The sequence below is a fragment of the Procambarus clarkii genome, chromosome 86 (assembly GCF_040958095.1).
Source record: "Procambarus clarkii isolate CNS0578487 chromosome 86, FALCON_Pclarkii_2.0, whole genome shotgun sequence".
NCBI classification, from domain to species: domain Eukaryota; kingdom Metazoa; phylum Arthropoda; class Malacostraca; order Decapoda; family Cambaridae; genus Procambarus; species Procambarus clarkii.
Window position 1 is genome coordinate 8359818 of NC_091235.1, and position 27149 is coordinate 8386966.

The 27149-nt window shown below is 38.0% G+C and overlaps 2 protein-coding genes across 19 annotated transcripts in view; both read left to right on the forward strand.

Moving 5' to 3' along the window:
• sls (sallimus) overlaps positions 1–27149 on the forward strand; it is a 601134-nt gene that overhangs the window by 513382 nt on the left and 60603 nt on the right. For 8 of the 18 annotated variants that reach the window (XM_069317072.1, XM_069317078.1, XM_069317081.1 and 5 more), the window contains 8 exons: positions 288–368; positions 12276–15116; positions 16733–16810; positions 17443–17529; positions 18370–19065; positions 19719–20360; positions 21039–21119; positions 23717–23761. In XM_069317072.1, the coding sequence (XP_069173173.1) occupies positions 288–368; positions 12276–15116; positions 16733–16810; positions 17443–17529; positions 18370–19065; positions 19719–20360; positions 21039–21119; positions 23717–23761 (4551 nt within the window). The remainder of the gene's footprint in view (positions 1–287; positions 369–12275; positions 15117–16732; positions 16811–17442; positions 17530–18369; positions 19066–19718; positions 20361–21038; positions 21120–23716; positions 23762–27149) is intronic. The other 10 variants (XM_069317079.1, XM_069317083.1, XM_069317074.1 and 7 more) reach the window with 10 other exon arrangements.
• Positions 2062–11540, forward strand: LOC138358739 (mucin-2-like). Its single transcript, XM_069316907.1, has 2 exons — positions 2062–11482; positions 11514–11540. Exons 1-2 carry the CDS (start codon positions 4835–4837, stop codon positions 11538–11540), a joined length of 6675 nt encoding a protein of 2224 aa, XP_069173008.1. The 5' UTR covers positions 2062–4834.

The window sequence follows — 27149 nt, forward strand, 5'->3', positions numbered from 1 at the left end:
AAAGAAACAGATACATAAAACATTATACTGTTTTATTCATTATTATATTCATTATATAATATATACTATATATTCATTAATATAGAAAAAATACGGTCATTACTGCTCAAAAAATAGTCATGTACAATAAATAGTAAAGTTATAGATAGTAACAACAATTTGACGAGAATTAGCATAGTGAGTAGATAAACAGTAGCTGATTACCTGGTAGAGTAGAGAGAGGGGGAATCTGTAAGTTAAACCCATGATGCCAGTTTTGACTGGAGGTGCACGCCTCGCCCCAACAGATAGAGTGTTGGCACAGAAAGCGTGGCAGGTGATCCATGAGCAGGAGATGGAGATCGCTCAGGTATCCGAGACTAAGACAGGTAAGCTCCATCCACCTCACACCTTAAGGTTCTTCTTCTCTTACATCTTCACTGAGTCTAAATATCTACACATTCAGTTCCTGATTATCTAATTATCATACCATTGGGACTTGATGCATGACATGAATGAACAAAGAATTACAAAACTAAAATGTAATCATGACATATAATTGTGTCGCAAGAATGCACCCATATGGTACAATATGGGTTTAGAAACTACTACCATATGCTTTACGGAAAGGTCAAACAGGAGAGGGGTAAGGAACAAGGTTGGATGAAAGGGGTTTGCAAAGAGACAGTGGATGTATTTTGTATACTGAAATTCACGAGGAGTACTGTACACCTGGTCCTGTACAGTGGTGGATGCTGGTGTTTGGATGACTGCTGGAGTGTGGTGGTGCACAAGAAGCACTGTACACCTGGTCCTGTACAGTGATGGATGCTGGTGTGGATGACTGCTGGAGTGTGGTGGTGCTTCTTTATGACTGATGGCGTCTGCTGTATTCATGGTCAGCTGTAACGAATGAACGAAGGGTATATATCTCTAACGTCTATAACCTTCTGTAACTATATTATTCAAGTTCTAAAATAACATTTACAGTTGTTACCAAGACTAAAAGTTATTTATCTAGTTCTCATCAGTTTTTGGTTCTGATGCTCATTCTCACAGTCAGGTATTACAGAGCTAAACTGTTAATGTAAAACGTGTGAGTTGTAAATTTAATCCTATAAAACCCTTGCAAATGATTCTTCATCCTTATAGCAATCAATATAAGAGTAATGTAAACTACCTCTTTTACCTTACTCTGTCCATTTGGGTAATCTTGAATTTCGCCTTGAAAGGTAAGTTAATTATTTTCATAATACTGTGTGTGTGTGCTTTGTTTATAAACATATGACTTTATATAAATTCCTAATGATCGTGGCTGTGATAATGTGAACTAGTTACAACATTCACGGTGGTATAATAATAATGATGAGACTGATATGAAGGAACTGAATGCTGTGAAAATAATAATATACGACCTCACATAGCACTAACTGCAGCACAATACGTTAAGGTACTTTGGGTTTGAAACAATTTCTAAAAAAACAAACAAGTACAGTACAAGACACTGCATGGAGAAAATTAAATGGTATTTGATTCTTTGGTTAAAATTCGTTCCTTATTTGGTATTTTTATTTTAACATTAAAATACATTGCATTATGACATTACAGTTTAAAAAAATTCTTAACGAGAACTTGACTCTTCACAGTTATTGAACAATACCTGAGTATTAGGAAAATATATATCAATACTCTCGAATTGTGTATACAGATGAGACTTATTTTTTTTGGTATAATATTCAAAGCATAACTAACAAGTTATACCATTAACAAAAGGATATACAGAATTAGAATTATCTCCCATTGCTCCACAGGATGCTACTATTTAAGTAGTGCTGTCAAAATAATTAAACTGTATTTATCGTAGTAGATTTATCAAAATATTGAAACATTTACCAAACTCTTCCTCCATGAATATTGGCAAGTCAGTTATAGTTCCCCACAAACGTATTTGTTCGATTCATAAGCTTTAATAATAATTCGGGATGTTAATTAAGTCTCTTCTGTTCCATACATGTATAGTTTATTGTGTGTGTGTGTGTGTGTGTGTGTGTGTGTGTGTGTGTGTGTGTGGGTGTGTGTGTGTGTGTGTGTGTGTGTATACATACACTGTATGGGTCATTGTGTATACATGCTCAGTATGATGCATTGTGTACTCACCTAGTTGTGCTTGCGGGGGAGGGGAGGGGGTTCAGTTTTGACTCTTTAGTCCACTTTATACATGTGTGTATGAATACACTGTATGTCTCATAGTGTATATATATATGCTCCATATGACGCATTGTGTATTTTCGTGCACTACAAAGCTCATTGAGTGTATACATACATTGTATGGTTCAATGTGTGTACATATGCATATGCATTGTATGGTTCATTATATGTACATATGCACCGTATGTCCAATTATATGTTTACATTTCACTGTATGGCTTATCGTGTATTCATGCACAGTATGGCTTATTGAGTATGATTAATGCACTCTATGATGGCTCATTATGTGTAAGAATGATTTATATACAGTATGTCTCATTGTGTGTATATGTGCTCTGTATTAGTCTTTGTATGTATACATGCATTGTATGGCTCATTTTATGTAAACATGCATTGATATAATGTACGTATACATTATGTGTATAAGTACTGTATGGCTCTGTGTTGTATACATAATTGCATGTATACCTGCACTACACAGTTTATTGTGAGTACATACATGCTCTGTTTGGTTCTCTGTCTCTATACATACTCTATGATACTTTGTGTGTGTGTATATACCTTCTTTGTATGGTTCTTTCTGTTTATACATACTGTATGGCTCTTTGGGTATATACATGCATTGTATGGCCCATTGTGCTTATACATGGACTGCATGGTTCATTGTGTGTATACAGATGTATGATTCTTTGTATGTATGCATGGAGTATATGGTTCAATGTACACATAAGTACTATGCATGTATTCATAACCCACTTGGGTCACTCGAGCTGGTGGCCAGCTGGCTTTTTAGACTGGCCAGATGACTCTTTAGACTGGCCAGATGACTCTTTAGACTGGCCAGATGACTCTTTAGACTGGCCAGATGACTCTTTAGATTGGTCAGATGACTCTTTAGATTGGTCAGATGGCTCTTTAGATTGGCCAGATGACTCTTTAGATTGGTCAGATGACTCTTTAGATTGGTCAGATGGCTCTTTAGATTGGTCAGATGGATCTTTAGATTGGCCAGTTGGCTATTTAGATTGACCAGAATTGGGTTGTGAATACAGCGATGTATGCTATATAGGAACTGGTTATACAATCATACATGTAAAAACTTAAACCATTTGACCTTATTTTAAACGGTGTTATTTCTGTTTTCTTTTTTTACTTACATTATTGATTCAATTCTTTTGTTTTATATATACAATAAATACTAATCATTTGTTCACAGCTTTAAATCTATACTCCACAGGACATTTATAAATTTATGAATTAGTTACAGTATTATCAATTATTTTACATTTTATTTCTGTTTTAAAAGGTATCTTTTTTCAGCATTTGCATCCATGTTACACACACACACACACACCAATACACTGTGTTGAGGGTGTTGACATATTGATATTGTGAAGACACTATACACTTCAAAACACAGGCATGAGACAAAATGACACACTATAAATTTACCAATACATGGATACTGTGACGGCACTATACACCTCAAAACACAGGTATGAGGCAAAATAATACACTATAAATTTACCTACACACACATTGATATTGTGAAGGCACTATACACTTCAAAACACAGGTATGAGACAAACTGATACACTATGAATTTACCCACTATGGAGAGAGAGCACATTAACACATCTGTATACTAGAGGAGACCAGTGGTATTGACTCGTGCTAAAACACCTTAACACAACACCTCCTCGTTGCTGGAGGTCCCAGAAACTACACCACTATACAGGTGTAGGTGGCCACTTCCTGCACCAAACTAGACCATAGGGGCATTAGAAAGAATTTTTTCACTGTCAGAGTAGTAGGCAAATGGAATGCATTAGGAAGTGAGGTGGTGGAGGCAGACTCCATTACACAGTTTCAAGTGTAGATATGATAGAGTCCAATAGGTTCAGGAACCTGTACACCAGTTGATTGACAGTTGACAGGCGGGACCAAAGAGCCACAGCTCAACCCCCGCAAGCAGAACTTAGTAAGTACACAACACACACACACACACACACACACACACACACACACACACACACACACACACACACACACACACACACACACACACACACAATTCCATAAAAAAGGAATTTAAGTTAACATTTAGTTCAGCAGAAACTAGACAATCTGAACACAATCATAGAAAGTTTCAACACCATTCAATAGGGACGCAAACCTTACACACATTATAGATAAATATACATTTGCACGTGCTCCATCATATTCTTAATTATACTCTACACTTATTCCAGAAAAAACTACAACTTCTCCATCTCAAGTAAAACTTAAACCAAGACCCACACATGCTACAGAAGAAATTAAACCCACACCAGGTGTAGTAGAATATAAACCAGTACATGTTACAGAAGAAATTAAACCCACACCAGGTGTAGTAGAATATAAACCAGTACATGTTACAGAAGAAACTAAACCCACACCAGGTGTAGCAGAATATAAACCAGTTCATGTTACAGAAGAAATTAAACTCACACCAGGTGTAGCAGAATATAAACCATTAGATGTTATAGAAGAAATTAAACCCACACCAACTCCTGTTAAATTTAAACTAAAACCCACAGTTGTTTCAGAAAAAACTGCGCCGACACTTTCTCTAGAAGCAGAGAGTACACATACACCTGCTGTAACCATGGAGGCAGAGAGTACACTTACACCTGCTGTAACCATGGAGGCAGAGAGTACACTAACACCTGCTGTAACCATGGCAGCAGAGAGTACACATACACCTGCTGTAACAATGGAAGCAGAGAGTACACTTACACCTGCTGTAACCATGGAAGTAGAGAGTACACATACACCTGCTGTAAATATGGAAGCAGAGAGTATACTTACACCTGCTGTAACCATGGAAGCAGACAATACACTTACTCCTGCTGTAACCATGGAAGCAGACAATACACTTACACCTGCTGTAACCATGGAAGCAGAGAGTACACTTACACCTGCTGTAACTATGGAAGCAGAGAGTACACATACACCTGCTGTAAATATGGAAGCAGAGAGTATACTTACACCTGCTGTAACCATGGAAGCAGAGAGTACACATACAACTGCTGTAACCATGGAAGCAGAGAGTACACATACACCTGCTGTAAATATGGAAGCAGAGAGTACACTTACACCTGCTGTAACCATGGAAGCAGAGAGTACACATACAACTGCTGTAACCATGGAAGCAGAGAGTACACTTACACCTGCTGTAACTACAGAAGCAGAGAGTACACTAACACCTGCTGTATCCACGGAAGCAGAGAGTACACTTACACCTGCTGTAACCATGGAAGCAGAGAGTACACATGCAACTGCTGTAACCATGGAAGCAGAGAGTACACTTACACCTGCTGTAACTACAGAAGCAGAGAGTACACTTACACCTGCTGCAACCGTGGAAGCAGAGAGTACACTTACACCTGCTGTAACCATGGAAGCAGAGAGTACACTTACACCTGCTGTAACCGTGGAAGCAGAGAGTACACTTACACCTGCTGTAACCATGGAAGCAGAGAGTACACATGCAACTGCTGTAACCATGGAAGCAGAGAGTACACTTACACCTGCTGTAACTACAGAAGCAGAGAGTACACTTACACCTGCTGTAACCATGGAAGCAGAGAGTACACTTACACCTGCTGTAACCATGGAAGCAGAGAGTACACTTACACCTGCTGTAACTTTGGAAGCAGAGAGTACAGTAATACCTGCTGTAACCTTGGAAGCAGAGAGTACACTTACACCTGCTGTGACCTTGGAAGCAGAGAGTAAACATACACCTGCTGTAAACATGGAAGCAGAGAGTACACTTACACCTGCTGTAACCATGGAAGCAGAGAGTACACTTACACCTGCTGTAACCATGGAAGCAGAGAGTACACTTACACCTGCTGTAACCATGGAAGCAGAGAGTACACTAACACCTGCTGTAACCATGGAAGCAGAGAGTACACTTACACCTGCTGTAACCATGGAAGCTGAGAGTACACTTACACCTGCTGTAACCGTGGAAGCAGAGAGTACACTTACTCCTGCTGTAACCATGGAAGCAGAGAGTACACTTACACCTGCTGTAACCGTGGAAGCAGAGAGTACACTTACACCTGCTGTAACCGTGGAAGCAGAGAGTACACCCACACTTGCTGCTCTTCAAGTTTCACGCGAAGGTATTGAACTTACAGCCGTTTTGGCAGGTAAAAGTACACAGCCAGCAGAAACAAAAGCAACACCTGCACCAACAAAGGCAAAAACAACACCTGTACCATCAGAAACAAAAATAACATTTACTTCAGCAGAAACAAAAGCAACACCTGCACCAACACAAACAAAATCAACACCTGTGCCATCGGAAACAAAAGCAACACCTACAACAGCAGAAACAATAGAAACATCTGCACCAACAGAAATAACAGCAACATTAGCTTTAGCAAAAACTAAAGATATACATGTAACAACTGAAATAAAATCAATACTTCTTCCAGCAGAACCAAAACCAGCACCTGTACCAACAGAAACAAGAACAACACCTGCACCAGCAGAAACAAAAGTAACACCAGAACCAACAGAATCCAAACCAACACCTGCTCCAGCAGAAACCAAACCAACACCTGCACCAGCAGAAACAAAAGTAACACTAGAACCAACAGAAACCAAACCAACACCTGCACCAGCAGAAACAAAAGTAACACCAGAACCAACAGAAACCAAACCAACACCTGCACCAGCAGAAACAAAAGCAACACCTCCACCAGCAGAAACAAAAGCAACACCTGCACCAGCAGAAATAAAACCAACACCTGCACCAGCAGAAACAAAAACAACACCTGCACCAGCAGAAACCAAGCCAACACCTGCACCAGCAGAAACAAAACCAACACCTGCACCAGCAGAAACCAAACCAACACCTGCACCAGCAGAAACCAAACCAACACCTGCACCAGCAGAAACAAAAGCAACACCAGAACCAACAGAAACCAAACCAACACCTGCACCAGTAGAAACAAAAGCAACACCTGCACCAGCAGAAACAAAAGCAACACCAGAACCAACAGAAACCAAACCAACACCTGCACCAGCAGAAACAAAAGCAACACCAGAACCAACAGAAACCAAACCAACACCTGCACCAGTAGAAACAAAACCAACACCTGCACCAGCAGAAACAAAAGCAACACCAGAACCAACAGAAACCAAACCAACACCTGCACCAGTAGAATCAAAAGCAACACCTGCACCAGCAGAAACAAAAGCAACACCTGCACCAGCAGAAACAAAAGCAACACCTGCACCAGCAGAAACAAAAGCAACACCTGCACCAACAGAAACAAGAACAACACCTGCACCAGCAGAAACAAAAGTAACACCAGAACCAACAGAAACCAAACCAACACCTGCACCAGTAGAAACAAAAGCAACACCTGCACCAGCAGAAACAAAACCAACACCTGCACCAGCAGAAACAAAACCAACACCTGTTCCAGCAGAAACAAAAGCAGCACCTGCACCAGCAGAAACAAAACCAACACCTGCACCAGCAGAAACAAGACCAACACCTGTTCCAGCAGAAACAAAAGCAACACCTGCACCAGCAGAAACCAAACCAACACCTGCACCAGCAGAAACAAAAGCAACACCTGCACCTGCAGAAACAAAAGCAACACCTGCACCAGCAGAAACAAAAGCAACTCCTGCACCAGCAGAAACCGAACCACCACCTGCACCAGCAGAAACCAAACCAACACCTGCACCAGCAGAAACCAAGCCAACACCTGTTCCAGCAGAAACAAAAGCAACACCTGCACCAGCAGAAACAAAACCAACACCTGCTCCTGCAGGAGCAAAAGCAACACCTGCACCAGCAGAAACACGAACAACACCTGCACCAGCCGGAACAAAGGCAACACTAGAACCAACAGAAACCAAACCAACACCTGCACCAGCAGAAACAAAAGTAACACCTGCACCAGCAGAAACAAGAACAACACCTGCGCCAGCAGAAACTAAACCAACACCTGCACCAACAGAAACAAAACCAACACCTGCACCAGCAGAAACAAAAGCAACACTAGAACCAACAGAAACCAAACCAACACCTACACCAGCAGAAATAATACCTGTGATTATACCAACAGAGAGAAAGTCAACACCTGCACCAGCAGAAACCAAACCAACACCTGCATTTGCAGAAACAAGAACAACATCTGCCCCTGCAGAAACAAAAGTAACACCTACACCAGCAGAAACCAAACCAACACCTGCACCAGCAGAAACAATAGCAATACCTGCCCCTGTAGAAACCAAACCAACACCTGCACCAGCAGAAACAATAGCAATACTTGCCCCTGTAGAAACAAAAGTAACACTTGTCCCAGAAGAAACAAAAGTAACACCTGCAACAGCAGGAACAAAAGCAACACCTGCACCAGAAGAAACAAAAGTAACACCTGCACCAGCAGAAACAAAAGCAACACCTGCACCAGCAGAAACAAAAGTAACACCTGCACCAGCAGAAACAAAAGCAACACCAGAACCAACAGAAACCAAACAAACACCTGCACCAGCAGAAACCAAACCAACACCTGCAACAGCAGAAACAAAAGTAACACCTGCACCAGCAGAAACAAAAGTAACACCTGCACCAGCAGAAACCAAACCAACACCTGCACCAGCAGAAACAAAAGTAACACCTGCACCAGCAGAAACAAAAGCAACACCTGCACCAGCAGAAACAAAAGCAACACCTGCACCAGCAGAAACAAGAACAACACAAAAACTAACAGAAACCAAACCAACACCTGTACCAGCAGAAGTAATACCTGTGATTATTCCAACAGAGATAAAGTCAACACCTGTCCCTGCAGAAACAAAAGCAACACCTGCACCAGCAGAAACAAAAGCAACACCTGCACCAGCAGAAACCACACCAACACCTGCACCAGCAGAAACAAAAGCAACACCTGCACCAGCAGAAACAAAAGTAACACCTGCACCAGCAGAAACCAAAGTAACACCTGCACCAGCAGAAACCAAAGTAACACCTGCACCAGCAGAAACAAAAGCAAAACCAGAACCAACAGAGGCCAAACCAACACCTTCACCAGCAGAAACCAAACCAACACCCGCACCAGCAGAAACCAAACCAACACCTGCACCAGCAGAAACAAAAGCAACACCTGCACCAGCAGAAACAAAAGTAACACTTGCCCCAGAAGAAATAAAAGTAACACCTGCACCAGCAGAAACCAAACCAACACCTGCACCAGCAGAAACAAAAGCAACACCTGCACCAGCAGAAACAAAAGTAACACTTGCCCCAGAAGAAACAAAAGTAACACCTGCACCAGCAGAAACCAAACCAACACCTGCACCAGCAGAAACAAAAGCAGCACCTGCCCCTGCAGAAACAAAAGTAACACTTGCCCCAGAAGAAACAAAAGTAACACCTGCACCAGCAGAACCAAAACCTGCACCAGCAGAAGTAATACCGGTTATTAAACCAACAGAGAGAAAATCAACACCTGCACCAGTAGAAAAAACACCAACACCTGCAAGAGCAGAAACAGAGCCAACACCTGTAACAACAGAAATAATACCAGTTCTTGAACCAGCAGAAATAATACAAAAACCTACACCTTCCGAAACAAAGTCAACACCTGTATTAACAGAAGTAACGCCAACACCTGCGCCAGTAGAAACAAAACCAATGCCTTCATCAACACCATTAAAACCAACAGCTCCTCTTGCAGAAACAAAAACAACACCTGCACCAGCAGAGATACAGGCAACACTTTCACCAGGAGAGATAAGACCAACACCTGCACTAACAGAGATAAAGCCAACACCTGCATCACCAGAGACAGAGCCAACACCTGCATCACCAAAGACAGGGCCAACACCATCACCTGCACAAACAAAACCAACATCTGCACAAGCAGAAGTAAAACCAACACCTGTACCTGCTGAAATAAAAACAACACTAGCAGAATCAATAATCAAAACACCTCCATCAGCAGAAACCAAACCTACACCACCAACCCTGGCAGAAATACAGACAGTGCTGGAGCCAGCAAAGACAACACTAATACCTGAACTAACAAAAACTGAGCCAAAACCAAAAGCTGAAATAAAACCAACACCTGTGCCAGCAGATATAGAGGCAACACTTAGACCAGCAGAAATAAAGCCAACACCTGCTCCTGCTGAAACACCATCCACTATTAAACTTAAACGAAAGCCAGCATCTGTACACCCTAAATCAACACCTGTGCCTACTGAATTTAAACTAAAACCTGCTCCAACAGAGGCAAAACCGACACCTGAACAAGATCAAGCAAAACCAACACCTGCTCCAGCAGAATCTAAACCAACACCTGCTCCAGCAGAAACTAAACCAACACCTGCTCCAGCAGAAACTAAACCAACACCTGCTCCAGCAGAAACTAAACCAACACCTGCTCCAGCAGAAACTAAACCAACACCTGCTCCAGTAGAATCTAACTTAGGCGGTCCAAGTATGCCAGAAGAGACTAAGCAAATTCCAGCAGAATTTAAACCAGTTGCAGCTAAACCAACACCTGCTCCAGCGGAACCCAAACCAACACCTGCTCCAGCAGAACCTAAACCAACACCTGCTCCAGCGGAACCTAAACCAACACCTGCTCCAGCAGAACCTAAACCAACACCTGTTCCAGCAGAACCTAAACCAACACCTGCTCCAGCAGAACCTAAACCAACTCCTGTTCCAGCAGAACCTAAACCAACACCTGCTCCAGCAGAACCTAAACCAACACCTGCTCCAGCAGAACCTAAACCAACACCTGTTCCAGCAGAACCTAAACCAACACATGTTCGAGCAAAACCTAAACCAACACCTGCTCCAGCAGAACCTAAACCAACACCTGCTCTAACGAAACCTAAGCCAATAACTCCCCAAGCAGAAACAAAATCAACACCTGTTCCAGCAGAACCAAAACCAACACCCGTTTCAGTAGAGCCAAAACCAACACCTGCTCAACCAGAACCAAAACCAACACCTGCTCTACCTGAACCAAAACCAACACCTGTTCCAATAGAACTGAAACATAAACCAACCCCTGTTCCAGTTGAACACAAACCAGCATCTGCTAAACCATCTGAATCAAAACCCGCACTTGTTCCAACAGAGCCAAAACCAACACCTGTTCCAGAATTAGCTAAACCAACCCCAGCTCCAGTAGAACCAAAACCAACACCTGCCGCAGCAGAACCAAAGCCGACACCTGTTCCAGAAGAACAAAAACCAACACCTGTTCCACTAGAACCAACACCTGTTCCAGAAGAACAAAAACCAACACCTGTTCCACTAGAACCAACACCTGTTCCAGAAGAACCAAAACCAACACCTGTTCCAGAAGAACAAAAACCAACACCTGTTCCACTAGAACCAACACCTGTTCCAGAAGAACCAAAACCAACACCTGTTCCACTAGAACCAACACCTGTTCCACTAGAACCAATACCTATTCCACTAGAACCCAAACCAACACCTGTTCCAGAAGAACACAAACCAACACCAGTTCCACTAGAACCAACACCTGTTCCAGTTGAACCCAAACCAACACATGTTCCAGAAGAACAAAAACCAATACCTGTTCCACTAGAACCAACACCTGTTCCACTAGAACCAACACCTGTTCCAGAAGAAACAAAACCAACACCTGTTCCACTAGAACCCAAACCAACACCTATTTCAGAAGAACAAAAACCAACACCTGTTCCAGTTGAACCAAAACCAACACCTGTTCCACTACAACCAACACCTGTGCCAGTAGAACCAAAACCAACACCTGTTCCAGAAGAGCCAAAACCAACACCTGTTCCAGCAGAACCAAAACCAACACCTGTTCCAGCAGAACCAAAACCAACACCTGTTCCTGTAGAACCAAAACCAACACCTGTTCCAAAGGAACCAAAACCAACACCAACTCCAGTAGAACCAAAACCAACACCTGTTCATGTAGAGCAAAAACCAACACCTGCTCCAGCAGAACCAAAACCAACACCTGTTCCATTAGAACTAAAACCATCACCTGCTCCAGCAGAAACCAAACCAACACCTGCTCCAGTAGAACCAAAACCAACACCAGTTCCAGAAGAGCCAAAACCAACACCTGTACAAGAAGAACCAAAACCAACACCTGTACAAGCAGAACCAAAACCAACACCTGTTCCTGAAGAACCAAAACCAACACCTGTAAAAGCAGAACCAAAACCAACACCTGTTCCAGAAGAGCCAAAACCAACACCTGTACGAGCAGAACCAAAACCAACACCTGTTCCAGAAGAACCAAAACCAACACCTGTAAAAGCAGAACCAAAACCAACACCTGTTCCAGAAGAACCAAAACCAACACCTGTAAAAGCAGAACAAAAACCAACACCTGTTCTAGAAGAGCCAAAACCAACACCTGTACAAGCAGAACCAAAACCAACACCTGTTCCAGAAGAGCCAAAACCAACACCTGTACAAGCAGAACCCAAACCAACAGTTGAAGTTGAGCCTAAACCAACAACACCTGCTCCGGCAGAGCCCAAAGAAACACCAAAACCAGCAGCAAAACCAACACGTAAGGTCAAAACTAAACCAAAGAGTAAGCCTGTTCAGATTCCACAGGAACCCAAAGACCAGGAAGACAAACAAACAGAACAGGCAGACGTTGTTATACTTGAACAGATGGAACAAATTAAACAAACAATGGAACAGATTCTAGGTGAGACACAACCAACACAGCAGCAGAAGCCCCAAGAAGAATATACTCAATTAATACAGACTCAACATATTGATGAATATACTCAACCTACAACTATTCCAGAGTATCAAGAACGTCAGGTGACACAGGAGACGACACAGATTATCCAAGAACAGCCCATTCAAGTTATCCAACAAATTACACCTCAGGTTATTCAGGAAACGACACAGCAGATTACACAGCCGTTCCAACAAGAAGAAGTTGTCACGAAAACAGTTACCACGGAAGAAATTATTGAACCTAAACGCAAAGTGATTAAAAAGAAAACTGTGACCAAGGTAAAGCCTCAGGTCACTGTGGAACATAAAGAGGAAGTCACTGTGTTCCAGCAGCCTCAGGAAAGCAGGCAAGAGGTTGTTACCTCTGAACATTCGGAAGTTATAAAACAAGTCACTGTGCAACGCCCTCAAGTTATACAACAAGAGGAAGTGACCTTGCAGGAACCTCAAGTTACACAACAAGTAACTGAGGTCACGAGCCATGTTGTGCAAGAAATTGCAAAAGTATCTGAAATCCCCGAAGTCGTGCAGAAAACAACAGTTATCCAACAGCCCACCCTCGTACAGCAAGAGATAATAGCAGAACAGAAACCTGAAGTAATAAAAGAAGTCATAACTACAGTGCAGACAGACAAGGCTCAAGAAATTTGTGAACCAGAAGTTTTGCAAACTACAACACTCGTTCAAAGACCAGTCTTTATCCATGAAGAGACTGTTGTTACACAGCTCCCAGAATCCGTTGAAGAAGTTACTACTAAGGTGGTAACTAAGAAGACAGAGATTGTACAAGAACCTGAGAAGGTTACCAAGGTAGTAACAAAGGAGGCTGAGATTGTACAAAAACCTGAGGAGGTTACTAAGGTGGTAACAAAGGAGGCTGAGGAAGTTACTAAGGTGGTAACAAAGAAGAAGAAAAAGGTAGTAAAAGAACCTAAATTAATTGAGAAAACAGTCGAGGAGGCTGAGGTTGTACAGAAACCTGAGGAAGTTACTAAGGTGGTAACAAAGGAGACTGAGGAAATTACTAAGGTTATAACAAAGGAGGATGAGGTTGTAAAGAAACCTGAGGAAGTTACTAAGGTAGTAACAAAGGAGACTGAGGTTATAAAAGAACCTGAGGAGGTTACTAAGGTGGTAACAAAGGAGACTGAGGAAGTTACAAAGGTGGTAGCGAAGGAGGCTGAGGTTGTACAAAAACCTGAGGAGGTGACTAAGGTAGTAACAAAGGAGACTGAGGTTATAGAAAAACCTGAGGAAGTTACTAAGGTGGTAACAAAGGAGGCTGAGGAAGTTACTAAGGTGGTAACAAAGAAGAAGAAAAAGGTAGTAAAAGAACCTAAATTAATTGAGAAAACAGTCGAGGAGGCTGAGGTTGTACAGAAACCTGAGGAAGTTACTAAGGTAGTAACAAAGGAGACTGAGGAAGTTACTAAAGTGGTAACAAAGGAGGATGAGGTTGTACAAAAACCTGAGGAAGTTACTAAGGTGGTAACAAAAGAGACTGAGGTTATAGAAAAGCCTGAGGAAGTTACTAAGGTGGTAACAAAGGAGCCTGAGGTTGTACAAAAACCTGAGGAAGTTACTAAGGTAGTAACAAAGGAGACTGAGGAAGTTACTAAAGTGGTAACAAAGGAAACTGTGGTTATAGAAAAGCCTGAGGAAGTTACTAAGGTGGTAACAAAAGAGGCTGAGGTTGTACAAAAACCTGAGGAGGTTACTAAGGTGGTAACAAAAGAGACTGAGGTTATAGAAGAACCTGAGCAAGTTACTAAAGTGGTAACAAAGAAGAAGAAAAAGGTAGTAAAAGAACCTAAATCATTTGAGAAAACAGCCGAGGAACAGGTGACGACTGTTGAGCAACACACACAACAGCAAGCTGTGCTGCAGCAACAGGAGATACAAATAACACAAACTGTTCAGAGAGAGGCTGCTGTTATGCAGCAAGAACAGGTGACCAAACAAACGGAACAAACACAACAAGTGACTCAGCTCATCCAACAAACACAACAGGCAGTTGAGGAAGTGTCACAAGTCACAGTACAGAAACAAAAACGCGTAAAGCAGATGACACCACAGGCGGAGACCGAGACACAGCAACAGACCATTGAACAGCAGAAACTGACTACTGTTACCCGTAAGTGAACAACAGGCTCTGACATATATTATACTTGTAGTATGCCAAAGGTTGTATACATGCATCTATCTCACAGCTCGAAGAACACTGCACGTAGCCTGAAGACCCGCATATTGTACTCTTTATTTACAAAACAGTCACGTCCAGAATACTAACACAGATGGTGGCATTTTTTGTTATTTTCGTGCCTTATTTTATGGCTCCTAATTTTGTATGTGTAATTTCTCTATTTTTGTTGCTCTTTTCTTATTCATAATTTATCTTAATTTCTTTACTTTTTTGTAATGTTACTTTCTGCTTATCGCCTAATAGTATTTTTTGGGCAGTAAATTTTATTTTATATTTTTTAACCAGTTTATTTTGATGGCTCTTTAACCTTGTTAGTGATTTTCTTTGTGCTAGATGTTAGTGTAGTGAATATGGTATCCTGCTTCATTTGCTATATGATTGACAACTATTCTGCATGTCCACATGTCAAGATTCCTTAGTTAGTTACTTAGTTTTTATGCTTCAATAATTTATGTTAGCATTTGTTTCTTCTTCGTGTGCATTATGCGTTTCGCTAATTTGTTTCGTAAAGCATTAGCTTTATTTAAGTTCTTGTGATCATTTAGCCAGTATGCAGTTTGTTGGTTTTATATTGAACAGTAAACAAGATCATTGATATTCAGTACATGAACATAATTTTCAATATATTCTAGGTTCACACTTGTGTATACTGCATTTACCCATCAACATTATTTTGAATTCTTAAGTTTGACTAAAACATAAAATTGGACTTGATTTCAGTTTAAAACCCTTTATTTCCTTAAATTATTAACATCTCCCCACTGTATGAATAAGCAAAAGAAAAGAGGTAAATATAGCAGAAGTAATCTTAAGTAACAGGTACAGTATAGCATTTTGATATGTAACCTGTGTAATATTATTACAAAATTGTTGTTGTAAATATGAGCTAACCAATTAGACTAATTATGCTCATCTTTTAAATGTGAGGAAATTACCACAATCCTTCATTCTCCTACTAAATAAAAATACGTACAATTTCTTTTAAACACAAATTATATTGATTGTATTAATTTAAACTTTCTGTAATATTTTAATTTTTTGTCACTATTACAAAAAACTAAATATCAACACAGTATCATAAATGTGATTTTAGGTTAATATACTTTGAAACATCATTAAAACCCTTTGTTTAAAACTAGTACCATTATCTTTAAATAAATTATGCTTATTTCTTAACAGTAAACTAACCATCGGTATTAATACAAAAAATAATAATTAGTTTATTATCATTAAAATACAGTAATTCCATTTTAATACAGGACATGTAATGAACTAACAATTCTAAATGCAGTAACATGTTAATCTCCTTAACAAGTTTTCATATATAAAACCTTTACCTCTCCCATAGTGGTTTTCATTCAAAATAATAATTTCTGCATATGTTTTATTTTACAGCATTTTCCCACACTAGAACAAGTTTCAGAAATTATCTTATCATTATTTCAAAATATTTCTCTCACATCTCATTTAAATGAATTTCTCAGGGCACATGAACTTGCAGAACTCTTGCTCATGCCAAGACACTCACATGTCATTACTATTTTCAGAAGCCCCACTCACATTGCTCACGGAAACGTCTCAAGAAGAAACTGTTCCAGAATACAAGGCAGACACACTACAGCTAGGTCGGTCCTTTAACCAGAATGGCAAAGATTCTGAAACATGTATGCTAGACACTGAAGTATAAATGTCATTCAATAATGTGCCTTATAAAATCCTGATTAGTTGATAAATATTGGAGCTATGAAAAGAGCAAGCAAATTACATGCATGCTTTCATTCTATTAGAGATGGTCGATTACAAATGTATATAATATAAAAAATGTCAACAATTAAAAAATACACGTGTCTAAATCTATTTAACCTCACGGAAAGGCACTTGCAAAATTCAGAATCTGGGTCATTGTGTTCTAAGGAGTTTAAATTTTAATTTAATATATGTATACAAAAGTAAAAGAGTAGTTAATATAGATGAAGATTTCAACAATAATACACTAAAAGCAGCCAATAAAGTCACATTGCTCAAAATATTTAGTAATGAAAAAGTACAGTAGTCTACTCTCATTTGAATAGCATCTACAGAATATTAGTGGAATGTCACACAGAAATTCGACCAATTTATGAATACAGTACTTTTCAACAATCCAATTTAATTTACTACTTAAACAGTCATCACATTGAGACTCCATTAGATAATGAGATTATATGTGTCCAGTGTATTTATTCTTTAACTTTAGCCATTGGTTACACATCCACAGCACCCACGCCAACACCTTCACAGGCTGAGGAAATCAAGGAGGTGGCTGAACCCATACACAAGGCTGAAGCCACACAGGTTCACACAGGTAACTCTTGGAGCATTTGATGCCCATCTCAGACACTGCTGACAATGGCATTAAACTCTGCACAGTATAACCAAGGCAATATTTGACTTAAATAAAGATCTGCACAAATTACTGTTAATAGTATGGAGATCGGCTGGTTTACAATTAATTACAGAAGTGATTACAATTTGTATGACTGGATGTGCTGGAAATATAATAGCTATAACATTTGGAATGAAATATAATTATACAGTAATCATATTTATTGCATTCTAATCAATTATATCACCTCAATATATAAGATTATCACATTGCAGCTTAATCTCTGTTAATTATTGTTGAGTGAGGTGCATTTTTTATTCAAGAAAAGAAAAAGAAACTAGCTTAGAAGTTATTTTTATGTGAAATACCATGCCAGTACAGTGCCTACATATTCTGGGGTGGGTCCTGTCACCGACGGTTATATCCTGACATGTAAAATACTTTTTTGTATTCATTTCCACTCATGAAAGATGACATCTTACCCTGACAAAAGTCAACATCAGTCAGTATATACAGTACAGTATATATATATCCCTTGACAATTTTTTCGAGTATACAATATGCCAGTTTTCATTTCTTTCCTTTATTTTTATTTTTCAGCTGCTGAATATGAATTTCTTCCACCCCTTTAAAATAATATATCTTTTATTTTTGTTCTGGTTAAACTTCCCAACCCATTAATATGATGACTAAACAAGTGTAAACAATTAATATAGTTCTATGTAATCAATGAGATCCCAAGTAATTTTCCCAGTCTTGGAGTGTTTTTTCATGTACTCGGAAGATGTTGCAACTTATGTGTCTGGTGTATGGTTACAGAAATGTGTGTTCCGGGCTTTAAGGCTTTGATTCGCTTAGCCACGGACAACCAAGTAGACCTTGAGACTGTTGAGCTGAAACCCACTGAGAAGACAACGTTTTCTAAAGATATAGCAAAGTTGAGCTTCCACTTGAAGAAAGGGGTGCAAGTTAATGAACTTCTGACCATGATGAAAGAGGGCGAGTTTGTCGCTCTTAAGCGCACAGAACACCAGGCCAAACTACTCGAAGTGGCAGACCGTCTGGAACATGCCACGGTGCACAAGGTGCTGGTACAGGAGGCTAAAGACAGATGCGATAGCAATGTTGGTCTAAAGTCGGTAATGCGTACGATTGAAACTGGCAAAGAATCAATGGAACAAGTGATAATGGATGTTTCCAAGGAATTTGGGCCATCTTCAGAGCCAGTAAAAGAGATCGCTGCAATTGGACACCTTCTACAAGAGGGTGTAAAATGTAGCGAAGTTATCTCATTGGTTGAATCTGGTTTATTGCCTAGTTTAAAGAAGCCCGAATCACAGGTGCCTCTTGTGTCTATGGTAGCTGATAAAGGTCACATTGGCAGTATTTGTGAAGTGTTAGTGGGAGAATCAGTGAAGGATATACACAAATTAAAGCCTAAAGAAGAAGCTGCTCGTATGTCCGAGGTCAAGGAAATGCTCAAGAAGGCCAAAATTGAAACAGTGGATGTAAAGAGTAAGTTTTGATTTCATCCTTGATTGTAGATTATATTTGGAAACGATCAGTAGTTTTTTGACTGAGGAGAGAAGACCTGTCAGCTTGTTCATATAAGATATATATATTGCATTTTGAATATGCATTGCTTACATCGTCTGATATATAAATTCACATTTGTCCAGATATAAAATACTGTATTTAAATATACTACTAGTTTTGCATTAAGAATATGTTTCCTTAATACTGTCCTGTGCTAATTATATTATCCAGCCTGATGATCATTAGCAAGTGACATGTTATTTATCTTTGATTTGTCTTATAGTACTGATGAGTTTAGTGATCTACATTAATAGAAGTATTATTCGGTATAATTACGTCATTAAGAACTTTGATATGCATTGGCTCAAATTAGTATTATATAATAATTTCAAAAACACAAATAATTTTATTTTATTTTACTAAGATATTGAGTATCCAGAATGTATATATTTATATACAGTATACATTTATATATATTCTAATGCAAAACTAGAAACAAACAATCTCCCTCAGGTTATATCATAGGCTTTCCCCCCCCCCACCACCCCAAAAAAAAAAATTAGGATTTGTAACATTCTTCACCCCCACTTACCTTGATTTGTGCCTAATGTGACCCCCCTCCACCCATTAAGCATTCGCATCGGAGATGGTACCAGGCGTGAAGGCCTATGTGCGTATGGCTCAAGAGGATACTGTCAACATTGATGAGGTTGTCCAGAAGGCCAACTTGGAGCCCAAACTGAGGGAAGAAGTAGCCAAAATTGGCATGATGGTAAAACATGGGGTGATGGCCCAGGATGTGATCGCTCTCATGGAAGCTGGCGATTTCCCCGAGCTTATGAAGCAAGAAGCTCAAGCTAAACTTTTGACTGTTGTTGAGGAATTTGGTTTTAAAGCATTGGTCAACCAGGTTATGACTGAACAAGTGGAGCAGGCCATCCAGAAGACTGATAAAACCATCGGAGTTAAGACCTTCATGCGCATGCTTGAGCAAGCTGATGTTAACGTGGAGGAGATAATATCAGAACAATTCCCCAAGGAATTTGATTCTGAAACACAAACACCGGTATCTAAAGAGATGGCCAAAGTTAGTCTAATGCTCAAGGAAGGAGTTCAATCCCAAGAAATACTGTCTATGATAGACGCTGGAGAACTACCAAATCTGGGTCGCCCTGAAGCGCAGATGCCTCTCATTCATATGGTCGAAGAGCAGGGACACACTGCATTAATCTGCCAGGTTCTGATTGAAGACTCAGTCAGAGACATCATACAAGGTGATAACAAGCTTACAGCTTCATTAGCATCTTCAGTAGTCAGCAACTATAGTGTGCAGCCATAGCTACAAACATAGAACAATATTAGATCCTTAGGAATGAATGAAAAAAAGGCGCAGATGAGCTATACAAATTAATCGTTGCAAATTGATGCAAATAAATGCAAATAAATGCTGAAATGAATGTAGATTACAAATTAGTTTCCATTATAATTTATTATAACATAGTAGCATGTATATTAACACTTTTTTCCCTAACTACATAACTACATTTGTAGGAGAGAATTTCTCTCCAGTTCATACAAAGTTTATTTTCTAACTATTTAACTGCTTAATATATTTATTACTACATCTACTCAGACGACAAAGTAGACAGTCTAAATATATTCTTCCTTTACTTAATTTTATACATGCAAACTCCATAAATATCCCTTAATAAACTTGTGATGTCTATTTTATTTATTTCAAAACTGAAATCAGACAATACCTGTACTTATTATATGACACCAGAAACAGACAGTCTTTTTTAATATCTATAAAGTGAACCATTTAAAAATATTGAACATATTATTAAACATTTTAACCCCCCTTACAAAACATTCAACTTTTTCCAGCTGTGAAAGGTTCTCTGTTGTTGTTGTTAAAAGAATGGGATATTAAGAAAGACAATATTTTTCAGAACTTCCCAAGGTAGACGTAGCAACTGTATCTTCAGTTGAGATCCTCCAGTCGGCAACTACATCTAAGGTTGAAGTCAAAGGTAAGGTAAAAACAGTGGTTATATTGCTATTAAGCTTATGATCTTTTTCAGGATAAATTTGTTTGATAAAAGCTGCATTGTTTTTAGTATATGGAAAAGTATTAATACGGTGCATTTCTGTTTATGTTGAGATGTTTCGTAGCAAAACCATATTGTAATATGCTGCAAAATTAGTTGGAATCTGCTACAAAATAAGTTGCAACATATTGCAAAATACGTTGTAATATGTTGCAAACTAAACTGCAGCATATTCCACAAATTTGTAACATGCAGCAGAGTAGACAGATTAATAAAGTTTCTGCAGAGGAAAGTTTAAATACAGCAAAATAATATTTTATCACTCATTAGAGAAAAGGAAATTAGTTTGTAATTTTGTTTGATTTGTGTGACTAATATTTGTTCCGCTTAATAAACAAAGAAAATATAAACTCAGATACCCCTTAAATAAATATATATATAAATACTGTATTGTAATTTAGTTTAAATATAATCAATTAACATTTTGCCTGAATAGAGAGCATGGAATTTATCTATTGTGTAGCATTTAAAACCTGTATTGTGTTTGTAACATATTTGTAGCTGAGAATAATATTACTCAAAGATGTAGCTGAGTATCTCTTTTGTGGTGTGAGAGTAGTTAGTAATTGTCATTTATATTTTTAACAGTAACCTCCAGATGTACTTCTGAGCCGACTTAACCCCCAGCATCATCCCTCATCTACCCCCTAGTTTATGTCTGTCCTTGTCTATGTATGTCTCGGCTGCCATTCATTTCATTGAAATCTATTGATGTAACTTTCCGACAAAATCTACATTTTTTTCTTCAAATTTGTTTGGTAGTTCTCAACACTAAAAGTATGTAGATGCTCATTGGCTGAAATATTTTTTTTTAGAGAGTCTGTATCTCTAAGAGATACAGAATCTGATTTCTGTAGAGATATTATTTTGAAATATAAGAGATATTTCTGATTCTGTATTTAAGAGATACCTCTTAAATAGGCACGGAATCACAAAAGAAATAGATGAACAAATTCCCTTTAATGCACTTATTTGATATACAAGAACATTTTTTGCTGCTTTGGAATACAAAGTATTATTGAGATAAAATGACTGGCAGCTTGACATCAAGAAATGGTAATGATCTTGTGAGAGTATCTGTGGTGTGCCTAAAGATATGTACAGTATTGTAATTAGTGTTCAGTGAGTGACTCCACCCGTCACATAATCCAGCATTGTTTGTGTCCTTTACAATGATTGTACAGTAACTTTTGAAAATATAGCAGATGCATGTGAGTTTATAAATAGTTACTGTCATTTAATGATAAATCTTCAGACTTCATAGTAATAAGCAAAAATGAATGTAATAGAAGTGTATGAATCGAGTACTACCATTTCTTGAACAATACACTTTTAAGTACAGTTTAAGATTTATCATATTAACTCGAGAAAATATGAAGACCAAAACCTAATGAGAAGTATTATTGCATAATACTTATGCAAATTATCTCGTCATCATTCTGTATGAACTTAGTATATGTACTGCATTAGCAAAATTGATACATGTTGCACACTGACCTGTTTATCCACTACATTTTTGCAAGATTAATTTCATAGCCTAAAATCATAAAACAAGGTTATTGGTTACAACCAATAATCATTTTACAAGTGCAGGTTGTTGAGTAAACCCCCAAACTAGAATGATATTATGTTTTCACTCTCGAGATATTGTCATAGTCTTCATGTGCTCGAGCAGGAGTACGTGTGATCTCCAACCCTGGTGCTTAAAGAATGTGTCTTTGACGTGATGGCATGTGATGAGTCTCTAGATTGATGAGTGCTGTAGTTATAGCATTATGTTGTTGAACTTCATGTGTAGTTGTAATGTGGTGACCTTTCTGATGAGCTAATGATGGAGATTGTCTGCGTAAAATTGTATTACATCACAAAGGCACAAAGTCGTCCATTTGTCTGTGTTATAATGATGCATGTTTTGCACTTACCATTGTTGAGTGATATTAATATTGGTTTCCTTTTCTCATGTACTGTAGAGTTTTAAATATTTATTTTTATATCTGAATAAAACATTATGTAGAATGCTTAGTTTGTACGGTAATTTGTTATATAACTCATGGTTTAAGACTTTTTTAATAAAAAATAATTGAATTCTAAGAAATTAAATACCTTGTGGCTTATATCGAATTGGAAGGCAGATGAGGTAAGTTTTATAGTGAATAAATGCACTTCAAATTGACGTATGTATTATTTTTTGTATATATAAAAGACATAGCGGATTGTTATTTGACCATTCATGGTCAAGGCTACAGAAGCAATTACTGATCATTCATTTTCATAGAAATTATTCATTTTGCATCTCTCAAAAACAATGCATCTTTTCAGGCTTAATACCATATGAAATCCCTCGCTAAACTCATCTAGAACTATTAATAAACAAAATAAAATATGTGCTGCACTAATATATAAAACCAATTTCAGAGGACACTTGTCCCATTTAAACCAATTTCCTACTAATGATGTACAGTATGTGAACTTTGTGAAAAAGGCATTTGTTGTCCATAACCACATAACTTCATTTCCAGCTAAGGAAAGACGGCAAGTCCAGGAGATCATTGAATCCACTCAAGGTTGGCACCAAGATTTTGGTTAAATTTATAAAGTAACAACAAAACATAATAAGCTGATATTCTATTAACTGGTACAATAATGGATAATTAACCAGAAAAACAATTATCCAAACACACAAAACTGCCGTCGTTGGTGATGTAGAGGTGGCGTCATAACACCCTTTAACGTGCATTGTAAATGCAACCAACCATACTCTCTAATTAACCTTAAGCTGTAACACTTCCTCGTAAATGATACAAAGTTAGTGTATGAGAAGCTGGGGGGGTGGGGGGCCGCTGCTAACTGTAATGCAATATCAAAGGCTCATTAACACGGCTAACCATAACAGAGTAACACCCGCAGTGTTAATTCACGTCGTGATTGTTAACAGTATGATGACGTAAGCTTTATTGAGCTATGCTTTCATTAAACAAAGCTTTTACTGAAGGGAATATCACAGGTAAAGAGACTAGGTTAAGCAATTCAGGAGTAATTGTAATATCATCAGATATGACGGAGTAAGCTAAAGGGGTTTAGCTCCAAGACAACAATTACATACACTAACAAGTGAATGATACTAATTAAGTAATCAATACTTTTGTCAAAGAACTATTTTTGGACATAACGATTTTGTTATGAAGCTTGTAATTAGAGTAAAGTCAGTACAGAAATTATTCATAAATGAATAAATCAAGTCTCATTTAATGTACTAGTTTGAACTTTAAAAATTAATAGCACTTTAAAATAGTGTATTAAATATTTGGCAGACTGTGAATTAGAAAGAATTCAAAGTTAAACATAATTAATTTACAGCTGTCATGTAGATAAATGCACATTTATACACATCTACAAACCACACACCTTTCCTTAATAACCCATTTTGGATTTCAGCTGGTTTGGCTTCTACTTAATATTGTAATGTATTTTTTCGATGAAATAAAATGACACGTTTGAGTGTATGACAAATATATAAGGTGAATTAATCAGAAAAGAACAAACGAACATTTACTGCTAATATCCAGAAGAAAATTAATATTACATCATCAAGACATAATGAAACAAATGAACAACTGACAAACAAGTCCAACACAAATAGAAAATTAATGCCAGTAACATCTGGCTGTTATCAGTGGGTCATGAAGAAACAGGAATTTTTGTTCTTCCGGTTAATTTTTGCAGCTTCCTTTTGGCTGGCACTGACCAATTTGGAAGGCAGCAAATGTAATCTGATCAACTATTTTTGCTACTCTTCAGGTAAGGCTGAATCTAGTGACTTCTGTCACTCATTTTTTCTCTTACCTGAAGGTGAGCGATTTATAATTGGTTTAGACACTGCAGCAATTCTTACATTTTATCATAACATTAACCTTGGAAGTAACTATAGTTCTCATGAGTGTAAGGATCTGTGATGGTAATCGTTCTTTAATTAAACCTGCATATACTTATTTTCTTTAAATAAGCAAGCTTTTGACGTTTCCCTTCATAGATACCAGATTCCACCACAGAGCAAGATACTTCCTGGGTTTTCACACTGCAGCTTACATTATCAATAAATATAATTTACTTGCCAGTACTCTGCCAAAAACTCACACAACTCACATCTCTCAAAAGGCTACTACTCTGCACTTTACATGTATATTTTAGCGCCAGCAGTTTAACATTTAAAATTACAATTGCTACAATATATACCACTGCTAATACACTGTACTGTGAACCACCTACATAAAAAAATATCCCTCCAAATTCATGTTATTTGGTCTTCCACAAATTTCTAATTATATCTAGTTCCCTCTACAAGGTGGCCTCAGGCACAGCAATAATTGCAAATATGATTTTATCCTGTAACATCTGCAAATGCCATATTTCGCACATTACTTTTCATTTTTGTTTTTGCAGCATTTATACACTTTCTCTTTATAATACAAAGCAACTAACTTGTGCAGCACTAGCATTATTTTTGGTTAATGGTTACTTGCTATCAGCTGCTATGATAACAGTAATATAAGGTTTAATGAATTTTATTTTCATATTTGATTTGATTTTTGTTATGCTATTTTATATATAATGGGATTGAATATAGTTATATAAACCAGGGGTTTAAAGTATCTGTCCATCAAGTTTACATTAAGTAATCAAAAAGTTGGCATGTAATGACCAAAGTGCAAAATTGCATTACAATATATTGCAATTTATTAAACATACTGTTTATGAGCTGAATATAAAGTATACATTTATGCTACAGTAATTGATAATTGAAATATTTGCATGGTTACATTATTTACATGCACTTTGAAAATAATTTACGACTAAGGATCGTAATGATAATAGTGTCAACCAATGCAGGTTATTGACGATATTCAATAATATCGTTTTATTTATTGACGATTGTCAATAGTGTTATTATTCGTATGAAGAAGTTTAAAGAAATGTTTCTAAGAGCAGTGTTCAAAGTCTAAGTTGAAATGACATAGGTATATAGCAGTCAAAAGCTAGTTTTGAGTACTATAGCAATTCTAGTTTCAGAAGTTAGGTTGGCGTGAAAGGTGTATCTTCATGATGAGTCTTCAGTTGGGGAAAGTTTTATTCCTTTTAGGATCCTAAATTATTTATCATGATAAAATATTTCACTCGAAAATCTTAGATAAAATTTCCTAATATATAACCAATTAATGCGTGAAGCAGACGGTGTACCAGAGAGCACCCTCATAACTTTTGTGTTTGTTATTTTGTCTTATTAAGCTAGGAATAAACAGGAAAGGAATTAATAAACTCTGATTTCTGATCTACTTAACCTTTAAACCCTAAAAATTTTTGACGAGAATGGATTTTTGTCCTTAAAGTTGTGAATTAATGTCTGGTGATCAACCAGCCTTTCCTCTCTCATTCTCACGGACTATTTAAATGATGTACTAAAATGCGTGAGTGAATCCTAACCAAACCTACCGACCTTCGCATACAAAACGTGACTGTTCCCTAACCGCTATGATTAGTACGCCATTATTTGTCCGTTGGGGATTTTGACTTCAGTATGTGATTCGCGATATGACTTCACTTTCCTTTCACTTAATTAAGCTCTGGCACAGAGAAGGAATGGCGAGACGGTGTGCTCTGGCCTGGTGCAGGGTGAGGCTTCTTAGGTCCTTCAAGGAAGGTACCGCATAAAACCAAATCTAACTTAGTGGTTTTAAAATTAATCTGATTATTGTAATTTCCCGTATCATCTGTGAATGTAATGTAATTACTCATTCTCTTTGAGAAGAGATTTACATTTAAGTAAATTACGATCATAACTGCGACTTAACTAGTGAGTATTCTCGTTTTGGTATGAGATTACAAGTTTAAAGCCTATCCAATTCATTACCGTGCTTTTAACTCACCAATATACGTTTTGTTTTTTATTTTTTAAAA

Bases quoted from the DNA above. Each gene is read 5' to 3' on its own strand.
- LOC138358739 (XM_069316907.1), top strand. From the start codon at position 4,835: ATGGAGGCAGAGAGTACACTTACACCTGCTGTAACCATGGAGGCAGAG. The intron at 11,483-11,513 runs GTTCCACTAGAA...CTGTTCCAGAAG, and splicing joins AAGAACAAAAACCAACACCT to AACAAAAACCAACACCTGTT.